The sequence below is a fragment of the Poromitra crassiceps genome (genome assembly GCF_964638095.1).
Source record: "Poromitra crassiceps genome assembly, chromosome: 5".
Lineage (NCBI taxonomy): Eukaryota > Metazoa > Chordata > Actinopteri > Beryciformes > Melamphaidae > Poromitra > Poromitra crassiceps.
The window spans coordinates 59,301,676-59,318,687 of record NC_139642.1 but is presented as its reverse complement, the minus strand read 5'-3'; the positions used below and the strand labels follow the sequence as shown (position 1 = coordinate 59,318,687).

The window sequence follows — 17,012 nt, the reverse complement described above, 5'->3', positions numbered from 1 at the left end:
GACCCCATCTAGAGTCACAGCAAGCAATCCATGAAGGAGGAGGAGATCAACTTCAGTTTACAGAAAAGTTCTAGGCCTACTTCTGCTTTGACATTGTCCTAATTGGGGTGGGTGGGGGTGGGGGGGGGGGGGGGTGGTCGAACTGACAAACAACATGCCTGAAGATACTCAATTTAAAATAGTATTTTATCACAATAATAAAAAATATTTTTAAATTAGATTCATTTGTTATATAAAAACTCGCTGACATTTTCAACATACTTTTCCCCACACAGATGTGTCATAACAACCAAGAGTTTACAGCCGTGTGAGTGTGTGTGTGTGTGTGTGTGTGTGTGTGTGTGTGTGTGTGTGTGTGTGTGTGTGTGTGTGTGTGTGTGTGTGTGTGTGCATGTGCGTGTGCGTGTGTGTGTCTCAGACACTACATGACTGTCAAGACTTTAGAAGTGCTAAGCAGACAAATCTTCCATGATTAAAATAGAAAAAAAGTAGGCTACAAAGACAAGCTGTGTATATGTGTGTGTGTGTGTGTGTGTGTGTGTGTGTGTGTGTGTGTGTGTGTGTGTGTGTGTGTGTGTGTGTGTGTGCGCGCATGTGCGTGCGTGCGTGTGTGCGTCATATGGCCGTGTTCCACAGGGCCTGGGCAGTGTAGGGCGGAGGCTGCCTCTTCTTCCGCAGGGGCGGGGCTTGAGCTGTGATGTCACACAGGGGCGGGGCTTGAGCTGTGATGTCACACAGGTTCCTCCTCTTGATCTCTCCACAGAGAACTCTCTTCTTCTCGATCATCTCCATCATGGTCACATCGCCACACGCCCACGGCATCTGAGGACCACAGGTCAACATCAATCTCTGTCTACCTGCTGAGTCCATGGCACATAACATCACGGGCCCTATCTTCCCAAAAGCGCTAAATTTAGCGTTTGCGCTCGTTTAACGCCACGCGCAATGCAAATTGGGGGCGGACACAAGCGCATGCCTGTGATAATTGTACTGGGCATTGGCTGCCACAAGCCAAAGCAGGCATTTCAGCGCTAAAATGTGGTGATAGATGGCATTATGCTATCGTCAGCAGCGCGCAATTACTTTGCGCTAAGAGCTTTGAAAAGGACCTCTTACGCGCAAATACCTCACTGTGCTGGGTTGCGCACCATAATCTCCGTACAGCGCAGCGCAGTGCAAGTAAAATCCCTTTTGGATATGTCATTACGCACAGCCTTGCCATGCCAGGACATCAAATTATGCTGCTAAAATTGGGTATTAGCAGATAATTCAGTGAGGCAATCAACATAATTCGGGGCTGTTTTAACTTAGAAATCAGGGAGGTCACGTCTACCAAACAATTATATCACTTTTAAACAGTTTCTGTATAAATCATTACAAGTATGCTCCCGTGAGGTGGGGATGCTTTTTTTTGCTGCTGGGCGGGGGAGGTTTTTTAGTAGCAGTAATTTTATAAAACATTTTCAATTGGAAGATTCTGGAATAGGAATCAATTGTTTTATAAATTGTTCTGAATTTGTTTTTTCCAAGGTCTCAAAGTATTACATTCATTTTCGCAGTACCCAACCTGCTCTGTTAAATGAATTTATAAATCAATTTATTTATCTTTATCCTACATATCCATTTCTGAGAACTAGTAGTAGGTGCACACTTTCTGTTTGCATCCACACTTTTTTCATTTCCGTTTCCAATTCATTTGGATAGCTGAAAGCAGTTGAGTCAAATTAAACATATCACAAATCTGACCATACATACTGCAAAATTGTCCGTGTGAAAGAAAGTCACCTATGCCATCTAGTATAACATTTATGAAAATGACACTTCTGAGTTCATCCATATGACCTGATTTTGGATATCTTCTGGATTATCTGGAGGGTAATACTGGAAAATCAATATTTGATAGTATTCCTTCAAATAGCCATTCACAGTGTTGAGGGTTTAATCGAAAAAAGGGAAACAATTTACTGTCAAAGAATAAGTGAACCGAGCCGTTTTGTCTTGTTCTCCAGAGAGTGTTATGGTACATTTTATTAATCCAAGAAGCTTTTAAGGATGAATTCATTGCTGCAATTTCTCTTTATGTAATCCACCATTTTCATATGAATTATATATGTATTGCCTTTTAATCTTGTCAGGCTTATTATTCCAAAGAATAATGTCAAGATTTTCTGTTCAAAACATTTAAAGAAGGACGCCTCTGGGGAGGGAAGTGCCATTAGGAGATAAATGAACTGAGCAATTACAAGAGTATTAATCAATGTTACCTTTCCTTGTAGTGACAGAATTTTGCTTCTCCAAGGTTGTAAAACTTTTTCCATTCTTCATTTTCCGTGCATAGTTTATCTTAACTAGATCTTTTAGATTATTTGGAATATGAATTCCCAAAACATCTACCGAGCCATTTCAATCATGAGAGACCAGTCGGTAATATTTGACAAGCAAGCTTTATTCACAAATAGCATGGCAACTAATTTTGGCGTAATGACTCCGTGGTAAGATGACCCTCTTCTTGTGGTGAGAGAGGAGGGCATGTGCTCAGTCTAGGATAGAGAAATCCTCCCCGTAGGGAATTCTTCAGGAGTCAAGACTGGGGAGGTGGGTGGGGCGAAACACAGCTCCAGAGAAGACGATCAGCCCAGGTACAGCCACCACTGAGGTGAACAATCAGGGAGAGCATGATGACGCGCTGACCATGGCTGAATAAACTGCCACGTCATAGGCTCAGCAGCGACGTCATGACGGACGTCATATTGACAGGGGCTGATTGGCTATTGAGGATGGGGTGATGAGTCACGCGACACGCGACGTCATAACAGACATCACACTTGACTTATGTTGAGAGCTGATTGCTATTGTGATATGAGGTAACGTGACTGGTCACCATCTTGAAACCCGGTTGACACCAACATTAGTCCACTTAACTGGAGCTGTGCACCCTATCGCTACTGTATTTGTTCTGCTGCTTTATGTTATGTCTCTCTCTGTCAGTAGTGCTTTTGTCTGCAGGACTGTGACTGCACTAGTGCTGTGTTGTCCTGTTGCTAAACGGTAAGTCAATCTGCTTTATTACTGTCCATGTCTCTGTCCAGCTGATGTCGGTACAGTATGTGTTTTATCTTTACTATGATTGATATGCCTTAGTGCGTATCTATTGTTTTTAAACTTGTGTTTTGATTTTAGGATGCCAACTTCACACCTGGGCAGGGACTGCAGATGGAAACTAGCCTCCTGGCTAATTCTGGCATATTTATGGTGTGTTTAACATGCACTGTTTATTGATATGCACTGTCCCGGTGAAATAAATAAATACATACATAAATCAATGAAATGAAACTATAGTTTCACTCAAGGTGGCCAGAAACAGCCAAAGACTCATAAAATAAATAGTTAAACTAGGCAGAGAACAAAAGTTGGCAGAAGAACCAAATACTTACCAAAAATAGATTCTTTGACACAAGCAAAAAGACTTCCATTTTCAATATTTCATTTATCGAGATGAAAATATAATTTGTTACGATAACTCCGCAAAATAAAATGCACCGTTTATTTTCTGCGGGGAATTCCTTGACAGCGATTAGCATCGGCTCATTGAGTGTATAAGGTTCCTAGCTCTTGTGTAGCATGTATAAGGGTCCCTGCTACAGCCACTACACTGTGACAATCACCTTGGCTCTCCCCAACCACAACCTTGGGGTAACTCACATTTTGCAATGGCAGAGATGATTTGTGTGACTGTGCTGTGGTGATGTTGCATCATGTGTTGACAGCTTAACCCATTGATACCTGATGCAGCATTTGCGTGTATATCCCTCATTTGTGTGCGTATCCCTTTAAGACCGCGAACCGCATTAACGCGGTTCACGGTCTTAAAGGGATACACACACAAATGCTACATCAGGTATCAATGGGTTAAGAAATGTGGCTTTAAATATGGAACACTGTCCTTCATAACATCACCATGGTGGTACAGTATTGGCAACATAACCAGCATCACTATAGCAACAGTTATGCAGCAGGACTGTCTGTGGAGACAACATGGCTGAAAACTGGAAAGACCAAACTGTTTGCGGCTCTGGTCAGCTGATGTGGTTTGATGTTCTATGTGAGGATCAGAGCGTGAAAACAGACCTGAAAGGGTTAACCCTATACACACATGCTTGTGTCTGCCTGACAGACTAAACCAGTCAAAACAATCAGCCAGTAAACTGGATATTATGGAAAGATTCTCAGTGTTTGACGGGAAAGGAGTTGGGTGTGGGGTGGCAGCAGGCAGTGACAGACAGGTGGACAGACAGGTGGACAGACAGACAAACTGGTAGACAGACTGACAAACTGGTAGACAGACTGACAAACTGGTAGACAGACAGACAAACTGGTAGACAGACAGACAAACTGGTAGACAGACAGACAAACTGGTAGACAGACAGACAAACTGGTAGAGAGACAGACACAACAAAATGCATTGTTTATTTTCTGCAGGGAATTCCTTGACAACGATTAACATCTGCTGATTGAGTGTAAAGTTCGTAGCTCTTGTGTAGCACGTATAAGGGTCCCTGCTACAGCCACTATTGTTTAATTGTTTAATTGTTTAATCGTGTATAATATGGAACACTGTCCTTCATAACATCACCATGGTGATATTGGCAACATAATCATCATCACTATAGCAACACAGGGTTTCTGCCATGCGGTTTCAGTAGCGGTGGCCCAGCGCCCCTGAAACTTGACCGGCGCTGCTTAAAAAATAAGAGGATGTCATGGAAAATGTCATTAAGTTACAATTACATGACTCTGCATAAGCGTTTACTTTGAAAATCTGGATAGACGCCGGTCAGCCGAAGCCAAAGTCTATACTATGCCCCACTCTGTCTCTGATTGGCATAGCCTGATAGTCTTATCCAGAGTGACTCTGGCCTTATCCAATCAGAACCAGCCCAGTAACAATGGGTACGTGTACTGTCCAATCAGAGGCAGAGTAGGACAGGCAATGCCTCGCTAAAAAAACAAAAAAACAAAAAAAACATCTTTTGCAAGCGGGGCGAGATACAGTCGGACCACACTTTAACATAAGATAACATAAGATAACATAACATAACATAACATAACATAACATAACGTAATAACAACATAACGTTAAACAGAACGAACAAACACAGAGAAGCGAAAAAGAACGAAAGGTAGACTAAACTTGGCGAAGTGTTAAGGCAGATTTTTACATTCCAACAATGCCTATGTGTTAAAGTATCCCTGGTTGCATTTTTAGCGGGTGGAGAAGGTGTTTAACACACAGCCTACTGCAGCCATTCAACCCCTAATGAAAAGTTGCTCAGAAGAACTGCTCGCTACAGTAGCTCTCTGCTGCACTACTCCAGTGTATAACTGCTAGCATAGCTTAGCTTAGCTCCGACCGCTGACATATCAACGTTTTAATGAACGTCTTATCCCGACCTCCAACGCTGTATGAGACGAGATTCCACACTTAACAGGTTATCAAGGTACTGTATGTATCAAACGGGAGACAGAGGTGTAGCCTTTATCAAGTTTATTTAACAACTGTTTACTTCCGCCTGTAATATTTCCCCCACATCGTATTTGCACACAAAGCCTACTCCTAGTACGCACCTATAATTACATAGTAGAATCCCAATATATCACCGATGTGGCATGTCAAAGTAAGTTTACATTCAGATAGTGTAAATCTGCTCATAGTGTTTAGAGCCAAACGTAACTGGTGTCATCTCATGTCGTGTGTTTATTTGTTTATTAAAACAAATCCCCGTTAGCTGACGCCTAAATGACCGCTAGTCTTCCTGCGGGGTCCAAGACAATAATAGACATGTACATTACATAACAGACAATGTCAAAGAATACACACAAAACATCTATCACATAAGATAGAATACCCAAATAGAATATACTAAAAAAAAACACGTATCACGTAAGATAGAATAGCCAAATAGAATAGTAAAAAACATGTATCACACATGTATCACATAAGAAAAAGAGAGAAGAAAACAAGAGATAAAAGCTAATTTAGAACCAGATAAAAAAATGTAGCAAGGTCTGCAAGCACTCAAGCTAGCCTGCGGACTAACATTTTAGTGTGTGTGTGCCTGTGTGCATGCGTGTGTGTGTGTGTGTGCATGCCTGTGTGTGTGTGTGTGTGTGTGTGTGCATGCCTGTGTGTGTGTGTGTGTGTGTGTGTGTGTGTGCGTGCGTGCGTGCGTGCGTGTGACTGTGTGTGTGTGTGTGTGTGTGTGTGTGTGCGTGTGTGCGTGTGTGTGTGTGTGTGTATGTGTGTGTGTGTGTGTGTGTGTGTGTGTGTGTGTGAGAGAGAAAGTCACGTCTGGCAAACAAGTTGTACTTTTTTGCTTGTGAATGTCATATATAACGAGCTGTGGGAGGGCTGTGCAGCACAAATTAAAGCAGTTTTTATATTATTATTATTATCATCATCATCAACTCCATACTCGATAAATTATCTTCTCTTCTCCCTGTCTTCAATACTCTCTGTCTTAACACAAAATATGGAGGAATCTCGTTTACTGATGCAATACTGTATGTGCCTAATTTTATATTTTGCATATTTGTGGAACATTACATATCCATAACTAAAGGAAAACAACCAAATCTAAAGGGAACTTCACTGTTGTCATTTAATTATAACCCTTTATTTAGTCATCTGTTGTTTTCTTAACAATATAATATTGTTATAAATTGACATATGTCCATATATCACTTTTTAATCTTTTAAACCCCCATTTTATAAAATGGACTTTAAATCTCTTATTGTAACTATACCGCCTATTTTACTTATTCTATGCTTGTTTATAATTGTGTTGCCTCCTTATACCATTGGTCTTTGGTGAGCTTATTCTGTTGAGTGTATTGCATTAGCGGCCGTGCAGACCCAATGCGCTTATTTGAGCTGCCAGTGCCTTTCTGCAATTCATTCTCTATGGCAAGGGCACGCTAAGCACGCTCCTCTTTCAAGGAACGCACCTCGCATTTAAGCGCTTTTGGCGTCTAGTGTTTTTTGGCGGAGCGCCCTGGTTGTTTTTTTTCAACATTTGTAGGAAAAGCTCTGCCTGCTATTGGTCCGTGATCTGCAAGCTGCGCAATCACTGGACAGACGACCTGTCAATCACCCCCTTTTCTATCGTCTATTTTACTCCAAACGGGCAAGTTACATAAAAAATGACCTCCATACAGTTGTTATGTATGTTATGTTCTTACTTGCCGCATGTTTTCAGGAACAAGCAATTGCGGCGACCAATCAAATGAGTTCGGGGCGGAGTTTTCCCAGCCCAGACTAGGAAGAAATGTTGATCCAGGAACAACTGTTACTTGGTTAAATCAGTGCGTCTGTGCGTGGACAGACAGGTAGACAAACTGGTAGACAGACAAGTAGACAGACTGGTAGACAGACAAGTAGACAAACTGGTAGACAGACATGTAGACAAACTGGTAGACAGACAGGCAGACAACCTGGTAGACAGACAGGCAGACAACCTGCATGGTAGACAGACAGGTAGACAAACTGGTAGACAGACAGGCAGACAACCTGGTAGACAGACAGGCAGACAACCTGGTAGACATACAGGCAGACAACCTGGTAGACAGACAGGTAGACAAAATGACAGACAGCTCAGGGATCCACACAATCTCTGTCTCCGTGTGGAAGTACCTGGCTGAGGGCGGGGTGGGGCTGACGTTGGGGCGTCCCCCCAGGGGAAGGTACTCCTGAAGTGGAGGCTGATCGACCCAGTTTACACATGGCCTTGGACTCTGAAAAGAGAGCAGTTTTAAGATTCAAATATTAAAATGGTAAGATTAAGATTAAACCAGTTTAAACACAGAATTGGACTCTGCAGAGAGAGCAGGTTTAAGATTAAGATGAAAGCAGTTTACACACGGCCTTGGACTCTGCAGAGAGAGCAGGTTTAAGATTAAGATTAAATCAGTTTACCCACGGCCTTGGACTCTGCAGAGAGATCAAGTTTAAGATTAAGTTTAATATTAAAGGTCCCAATTCGTGCAGCTGTAACCTCTTAAAAACGTGTGTCTCTGGTCCATAAAACATGATTCTGGATTAATTTGTCGAAAATATAGCAACCCCGTTCGTTCTGACGGAGTTGTCACTTCCTCATCTCGTCGCTTCCCAAGAATGGTCTGTTTCTATAATATATTCAGAACTAACAGTTCCCATTGGCCGCTGAGGGAGAGCCCGCCCCAGGCTCCCAGCGGCCAATCAGATTAGCGTCCGTGGACCAGCACGCTAAGTTGTGTCCACAACTAACGTTAGCAACGAGCTATCGCTAACTTAACGGTTGCTATGCTAAAGAGGACATCTCAAAATGCCTAGACTTACCGAATGCTCCTCCGCAGTTGCTGGATCACGTACAGTTGGCGTCGCTCCAGCTAGAAGTGTTAATTTTGTGGCTATAGACAAAATGGTGCAGGTAGCTTGTGTGAGAGAGACCGCGCGCAGTATGCTTAAGGACCCGAGTGACATCACATTAACCCGTCTGGGGGAATAGAGTGTAAGGTGGCTTGAAGGAGACTGCAGGGGGAAGCTGGATAGGGACAAATCCAACTGTGGCAGTTCTGAGGTTGTGACCACTCATTACAGGGAGGGATGACAGCAGTATATATGCATTTACAAGTAAAAACAGCTTTTGCACGGAATGGGACCTTTAAGATTAAGCCAGTTTACACATGGCCAGTTCACAAGAAGAGTGGGTAGTGCTGGGAGATAATGGAATTGCACAGAGTCCTCTCCCATCATAAGCAGTTCATACAGGAGAAGGAAATAAAATAAACCGTCCTAAGCTAACAAATAGCAGATTTCTAAACTGTATACATCAGGGCACATTAAACAAATGTACTATTCAATGAAAATAAGGTGATCTATTATTTAGTAGTGGAATGTGCTGCATAAGTTTGGACAAATGTGTTATTATATCGATAGGAATCCCAAATGATAAAAACGACACAATGGGGCCTGTGCTTACCTCCTCCTCCGGTAGGACTCACAGAGGACCTACCCATCCTACTGGAGGCGGGGCTTGACCATCCCTCCCATTCTCTCTCTCTGTCCTTACTGCCACGTCTGTCCTTACTGCCACGTCTGGGAAGAGAGCGGGAGTCTCCTGCAGAGACACAAGAAGAGCAACTTCACTTAAAGGTCCCATCTTGTGTAAAACAAGATGTCCTTGCTTCTTTGATGATACAGGACTTGGGCTATAAAAACATCATCATCAACGTCTCAAAACACATGGTGCTCAAATAAAGTCACACCGGCCATGTGAGGAAAAAGCGCCTCCAAACGAGTCGTTTTGACTTCCGTGATTTTGCAACATCACAAACACTCATTTAATTTGCCCACTTACTTACATCTGGCCAACTGGATGTGGAAGACCAAACCTCGTTGTCTGTAGCATGGCTGTGTAGAATGTTTACAGAAAACAATCAACTGCACCAAAGATGGACCTATATGCCAACAGATCATCTTATCGAGAAGCCCCACAGAGGCTGGATTTGAGTTTTTCTTTTAAATATATATACAGTATATAATTTATAACCTTGTTTTAAAGACCCATGAGACAAAGGGGCTGGTTTTCATCAGAGACCTATACATAGATGATCTTCTGAAGAGGAAATTTGAGTTGCCCAACAGACACTGGCTCAGTTACCTACAAGTCAGAAATGATTTTCGATGCAAGATTCATGACTTTGTAGCGCTCCCCGATGAGCATGCTTTTTTGGATGTTTTGCTGAGCCCTCCTCACTCAAAGCATCTCATTTCTAGATGTGTGTGTCTGCTTGACAACGGCGCCATGGCCTCTACTGAGAGGATTAGAGAAGCGTGGCAGGGGGAACTAGGTATTGAGTTATCTGACATTATATGGGATAGGAGTCTGTCTGTGATACAACTCTGCTCAGTTAATAGTAGACACCAGCTGATCCAATTTAAAGTCGTTCATTGTCTTCATTATTCTAAGCATAAGTTGCATATAAGATCTACCCTTCTGTCTCACCACTGTGTGACAGGTGTCAGGTGTGAGAGGCCACATTGTCTCATGCCTTTTGGTTCTGCCCTTCACTAACGGGATTCTGGGCCCAAATATTTGACTGGTACCCTAAGGCCAACAAAATAACCCTTCAGTCGGAGGCAGAACTCGCCATCTTTGGCTGCTCGGAGAGCTCTCGGAACTGCCCTGCAGCTGTGCAACAGTCTCTGACAAAGGGGACAACTGTCGCCAAAAGACTTATTCTGAAGGAATGGAAGTCTCCCTCTTCACCTTCATTTCACTTGTGGTTAACGGACATGGGCTCTGTTATACAGATGGAGAGACTCAGCTTCCTGAGGACCAACTCACTCAAAAGGTTTTTAACTGTCTGGGACTCATTTCTGGCCTATCTTGACATGGTCAGGGGCGACGGGTGACTCACCCGGCTGGTTTCTCATGGACCCCTTGCTTGGGGTCCCACACACAGCATCTCTTAGAAGCACACAAGCACCTTATGTGGCTGGTAGCACTACGTTGTAACATTGAATGTCCTTAGTATATATATGAATTTCCCTCTTTCTCCCTTTCTTTCTTTCTTTCTTTCTTTCTTTCTTTCTTTCTTTCTTTCTTTCTTTCTTTCTTTCTTTCTTTTCCTTTTTTCTCTGTGTCTGAGCCTGTTTTGGGTTGGCACCAGTGGCCAACCCCCCAGGCTTTCCTCTGATGACGCAGAAATGAAGTGAAAAGCTGTAGTTCCTCCAAAGGCCACTTGGGGTCGGGGCAGTAGGCATTCCCCCATGTTAAAATGCCCAACTTCCTAACAGGGTTAAACATCTTTCCAGCCAGGGGCAAAACACGGTTTTGGCCTATATAGTTAATTTCACCTTTTTACAACAACTGTAGGGCGGGCATTTTTTATATAACTCTCTCGTTTGGAGTAAAATAGATGATAGAAAAGGGGGTGATTGACAGATCGCCTGTCCAGTGATCGCACAGCTTGCCGATCACGGACCAATAGCAGGCGGAGCTGCGGCTCTGGGTACCCCCCCCCCCCCCCCTCTCTCACGTGAACTGCGCAAGGACTCAACCCCTTCCCTCCCACTCTGCTGACAAAAAACTCAAGATGGCGACGGCCAAGACTTCAACTCCAAACGGGAGACAAAATCAATTGCGTAGCTCTGTCCATATTTTTAGGTCAGTGGTGGTGGGTGCCGATGATTTTCTCTGCAGTCCTGACTGTCCGTTGCAGTCTGTGCCTGTCCTGTTTAGTGGTAGACCTAAACAAGACAGATGACTGTGATGGCAGTCCTCTCCTCTACTCTCCTCTCCCCTCTCTCCATTCCTCTTGTCTCCCTCTTGACCCCACCCCTCCCCTTCCCCCCAGGCTGCCGACAGCATTAAGCAGATTGCTTTGCCAGCAGATGAAAGCTTTTCAATTATTTTAGCTTCAGAGACGAGCTGCCTGCGGATAGACTGCCGGACTAAAGCATGAAGAGAGAGAGACATACAGTAACCAAGAGAGAGAGGAGAGAGAGAGAGAGAGAGAGAGAGAGAGAGAGAGAGAGAGAGAGAGAGAGAGAGAGAGAGAGAGAGAGAGACAGAAAGCACAAAGTGAGAGACACACCCCATATTCTCATTGTTGTTGCCTGGACCAGGAGTTGTGTCGCTTAATTCCCTCGTAAGAAACGGTCAGATTTTGCGGCTGTTGTACAGCAGGGTTTTGCGGCTGTTGTACAGCAGGGTTTTGCGGCTGTTGTACAGCAGGGTTTGCGGCTGTTGTACAGCAGGGTTTTGCGGCTGTTGTACAGCAGGGTTTCGGGACCCTTTTTTGCTTGTGACCCCATTGACATCACAAAAAACTATAGGGACCCCAGACGCGGAAAGGCGCCCTATAATAGTAAACGGCACCCTATTATGGTAGTAAGATTGTAATTGTTCGAATGATTTCACTATAGTGACATCATCACTGATGACATCGCTGATGATGTCACTCAGTGTCTGATGACAGTCTGTGGCATCAGTGAATTTGTTCATATAAAAATAGAAGACATTGAAAAGCTTCTCTTGTCACTAAAGTGTGATAAACCCTGGACGGATCAGCGGAAGTCTCTTGTGATTGAGACCCTCCGTCGCTGGAAGCTATCTGATGTCGACGGTGGGTCTGACCACGTGAGACTAAGGCAGGGTAAACAATAGCCATGCGGGATGGGATGCCTCGCATTCTTGGTCCATATAAGGTGAATGATGTCACCAGAAATGAAGTTCTAACGGAGGTTCAACCAGGAAGACTATAATCTGCACTTTACGCTTCCTCAGTTCACTCTATCCCTTCAGATCTGCGCACACGCTCAAAATAAACCTGTCAACTTCCGGGCTTCATTGAATAATCAGCTGTTTGCCGCCTGGTCTCTTTTACCCAATAGCATAGCGTCACATCACCTCTCACCCCACATATCTCCATCGTAAGCCTATCACATTGCTTTTCACCGCTCATCGTAAGCCAATCACATGGCTGTTGTCCTCTTAAATATGCTTGTTTCTATCCCATTCAGCCTCCTTTGCTGCCGACAGTCTCGCACCCTCCACCTCCCCTTCAGCCAGTTTGCAGACCCATCAGATTCTTCAGTCTGAAGAGTCTCTTCAGTTTCAGAAGGAGAGGCATCACCATCACCAGTATCTAGACTATAACTGGCTGCTGCTCTGGGCTGATGCAGCTCTATCTCATTATCTCCCTGTGCTGTCTAAGCGCCAAAGACTATTACGATACCTAATTCTCATTAGCTATTGTATTAAATATAATTCTATTCATTAACTGGTCTCTAGTCTCTCTCCTGATTGAACCTCAAACAGGTGTCTCCGCTGATGAGGCCAATCCAGTCTTGATCTAAAGTTCAAGTTAAAGCTATCCAGTAGTAAGTAGGCTATCCAGTAGTAGGCTATCCAGTAGTAGCGTTAGCCTAGTAGGCTACATGAGGGCGATTGAAGTGCTGGACATGTCATTTGACTCCAACAACTTGGTAGTTGGAAGTTTACCTGGAGTCCTGGAGTGCAACGATCGCATGGACGGCAGCAGAAACAGTAAGTTTGTTTGTTTGCGTATCCCTTTAAAGGGATACACACACAAATGCTGCATCAGGTATCAATGAGTTAAAAGGCAATATAGCGATGTGAAATGTCGAGTGCACGGCGGGCGTGGATCTATAAATAGTAGGAAATCATTTTCTGGGATCGATGGCGGGCAGATGCTTTATGCAAACACGCGGATTAGGATGGCATGATAGCTCATCCGTGCATCTCTACTGTGTGGGGGTAGGCCCAGCCGACGTCAAGAAAGTGACATAGATACAGTCGATCATGTTACTTCTGGTAACGTATGTGTGTGCTTGGCCGTGGGGGAAAACGGGAGGATTTCCCCCACGCTGACCCATTGACCACGCGTCTATGACGAGACACCGCCTGAATGTATCGGGGCCGTAGACCATGACGCTAATCGTGACTCACACCGCCCGCCCGTCCACCTAGGCAATTTTATTATAGGATACTCACCCTCTCCATCTCTCCCCTTCCTCCCTCCTGATCCTTTCCGGAGCATCTGTCTCCCAGAGCTGAAGAGGTAGCTCATCTCCTCCAGAGGGCTGGTGGTTGACACGTTCTGCATGGAGCCGTGGGCTGAGGAGGAGTTTCTGATCTTAGCACCTCCTTCCTGGGCTGAGGAGGAGGAGGAGCGCGGCATGCTTCCTCCTGCCATCAGAGCTTCATACGGAGGAGGCCTCTTCAGACTGAGAGGAGTCAGACAGCGAGCCATGCTAACAGGGGAGGGGCATGCTGATTGGCTGCGGGGGTAACCATGACCACCATGGGAGGAGCTAGATGACCTATAGAGATTGGAGTGGAGGGGAGGAGCAGAGGAGCGGCCTGAGGAGGTGATGGTGTGAGTGGTGGGGATTTCTCTGTCTCGCTCCCTGTCTCTCTCTCTCTCTCGCTCCCTGTCTCTCTCCCTGTCTCTCTCTCTGTCTCTTTCCTTGCGGTGGTGCTTGGAGCTTGGTGGAGTTTCAGTGGGTGTGTCTTCAGACTTGCTGAAGCTGACATTGTCCAACACGGGTAGCTTGGTGACATCTAGAGGGGTCAGAGGTGACTCGTCAGAGTTTGGGGAGCACTGAGCTGGGGCGGGGGGGAAGACCAGGAGCGGAGGACGAGGAGTGAGGAGGTTGGGGAAGGGAGCAGGGATATCACACAGAGAGCCATGGCGAGTGGAGGAACGGCTGGATCCAGGCTCCATGTTGTCCCATCTGGAGTCTTCTAACACGGGATACTTCATCTCCTCGTACACAGACTCACTCTGTTCATCTTCCAGAGGTTCTTGTCCTTTCAGCACTCTGGTCAGGACGATGCTTCCCACCATCTCAATGTAAACCGGCTCGTCATCGTCCGTATCTCTGGAGGTGGGACTTTGGCTCTGCGAGGAAGACTTCTTCCTTGGCAAGGATGACTTCTTGTTGCCATGGTTATAGATGTAGGACTCGTCCAAGGAGGCGCTGAGTTGGGTTTTGGGATTCCTTTTGGGTTTAGGAGGAGGCATTTTCTTGCACTCCTCGCTGTAGGGATGCCACTTACCTGCAAACATGCATAAAGACAGCGATATTAGAGACATTTCCAGACTAGTAGATTATCAGGTGGCCTTCTGGTTTCTTCTCGCCAATTCTCAATGGCTTCCTTGTTTTCCTCGGGAGTACAAAAAAAACTTTAACTGGCGATTTTTGACATTTGTTGTCTGCGCAGCCCCACCACACAACAGCTTTTAGCTATGTTTAATTCAAGGAAAATGACGCTGGTGTGTGGAAATGAATGGAGCTTTTCCCCCGTGATGGGCGTGGGCTATTTCATGCAGTGTCTCTATATAGACCTGTACAGTGTCCAATATAAAAGGCATTTTTTTATAAGAATCGTCTTCCTCACTTTTTTTTTAACAACTGAACTTTTTTCTTTATTTGACTGAGAGCAATTTTCTTGATCTCTGCAACATTGATTTGGCAAAAAAGAAAGAAAGAAAAGAAAGAAAAAAAGCTTTGGTCTAGCAAAATACTCTTGTAATGTTGCTCGTAGCTTAAGGTAGAAACATTTCTCTGGGGGGTAGCTTCAATTTAGCTGAACTTCATTTAACGTAGAGTAACTGGTAGCTTATATCACTCCATGTTCCAAGAAGCTTGTCTATGGACTGGAGCCACATTTATGCATAAAGGGAGAGCTCGATCAAACATAAGCATGAGCGTATTATATTGTTTCACACGCACATATATTAACTCATACTCACGCAATCTAAGTCCCGCATGCGTGCGCCATACTTGCGCAACACTGCATACGCATAGCCTACAAATGTTTCACTTACCAACAATATTATTAGCTGTACCACAGACTTCTGTAGTAGACAACTTCTGCTGTCTATGGAATATCAATTTAAGTGAAGGGTTCATTCTTGCTTGTTAAATTGGTTAATTAAGTGACTCACCCTCAGCCTGGTCCTGGGGCTCTTTGGTGACCCCTGAACCTACGTTAACCGTTTCAGTGCTGGTGCTGAGTTTGGTGTTGGGGTCCCGCTTGGGTTTAGGGGGGGGTTGTTTTCGGTTGTGGTTGGTGTCGTCGTCGTCGTCAGCTCCGCCCACTGAGTAGAGTGACTGATCGGCTCCGCCCACTGAGTGGAGTGACTGAGAGCGGACACTGAAGCCCTGATTGGGGGGGGGTGTCCGGTCCTGGTGGGCGGGCAGCGTCATGAAACCCAACCTGTAATGTTTCCCAGAATACGCCCTCTCCATTGACCTGGAAACATCTTCACCAATCCTGGAAGGGGAAAATATTCCATGTTAGCGTGACCTTACCTTTACAAAATATTCTGAAGACCAAGATAATTACATAACCCTACCATCACAAAGCAATACTATTTACCATCATAACCAATGATACAAAAAAGAGAAGAAAATAACAAAGTATTTCCCCCCGATGATTAGTACCTACCTACATGAAGCAAAGGGGCCGGCGCCTGGATTGGGGCTTATATAGCCTGGGGCCAATCGCGATGCCCAGGGGAAGTGATTCACCCACAGGTGAGCTGATTATGTGTCTTAAAGAGCTCTTGTTATGATTTGGCACTATACTATATAAATATAAATAAACTATACTATATAAATATAAATAAACTATACTATATAAATATAAATAAACTATACTATATCAATATATAATTGATTGAAATGTATTGATTGATCTCAAGATGTTCACCTCTTGATGGCTTCCTCTTGACGTCTCTTCTTCTGGTGTTGCTCCTGCAGATATTTCCAGTTGTTTTGGTTGCGGACGCGGTCGCTCTCCCTGGCGATGTCCGAGGCATTCTGGATCACGAGACCATCGTAGGTTCGAAGCCCACTGTCCTCCACGTACTGAAAAAAACTCCTGAAGGAAGATGTCTCCTCCTTGGAGGTCATGACTCCTCAAAGAACTGAGCACAGGAGAGAGACAAGAAGAGAAGTCGTATTCTCATTTGCTCTCATTTGCTTAAAGGGGTACGCCAACCTTTTCACCCATTTGCCATATCGCCCATACATAAGCAAGATACACAATGCCTTTGCCATCACTCTCAGTACAGTATACAGTGAGCTACAGTCGTCCAGTTAGTTGGTATCGCCAATGAATTGGGGGAAACGGTACAGCCGTTCAAAGTCACCAAAAACAGACATTTCTAAGAGTGCCAAAAAGCTCTATACATTTTGTGACTCGGGTAGTCACTACACAATGAAATAATAGTTACGTGAAATGTAATTTTCATAGTAAATCCCCATACCGAGTTACTTCCTTGTTTGCCTGTACACAGCGCATGCACTGTACGCAGCGCATGCACTGTACGCCTGGCGGCCATGTTTAGAAAGCAGTTCCGGCTATCTATTTACCTTTAAAAAAATATTATATATATATATATATACTGTGTGTATATATTATACTGTGTGTATA

The 17,012-nt window shown here is 44.5% G+C and overlaps 1 protein-coding gene across 1 annotated transcript; it reads right to left on the bottom strand.

Annotated features, from left to right (window-relative positions):
- Positions 1-615: 615 nt before the first annotated feature.
- LOC310776649 (neuronal tyrosine-phosphorylated phosphoinositide-3-kinase adapter 2-like) lies at positions 616-16,489 on the bottom strand (the record flags this gene model as incomplete). The annotated part of the gene is made up of 6 exons (XM_083636821.1): positions 616-822; positions 7,691-7,791; positions 9,018-9,124; positions 13,556-14,627; positions 15,520-15,848; positions 16,287-16,489. The coding sequence occupies 6 exons, from the start codon at positions 16,487-16,489 to the stop codon at positions 616-618; spliced, it is 2,019 nt and encodes a 672-aa protein (XP_083492947.1).
- Between the last annotated feature and the right edge of the window lie 523 nt (positions 16,490-17,012).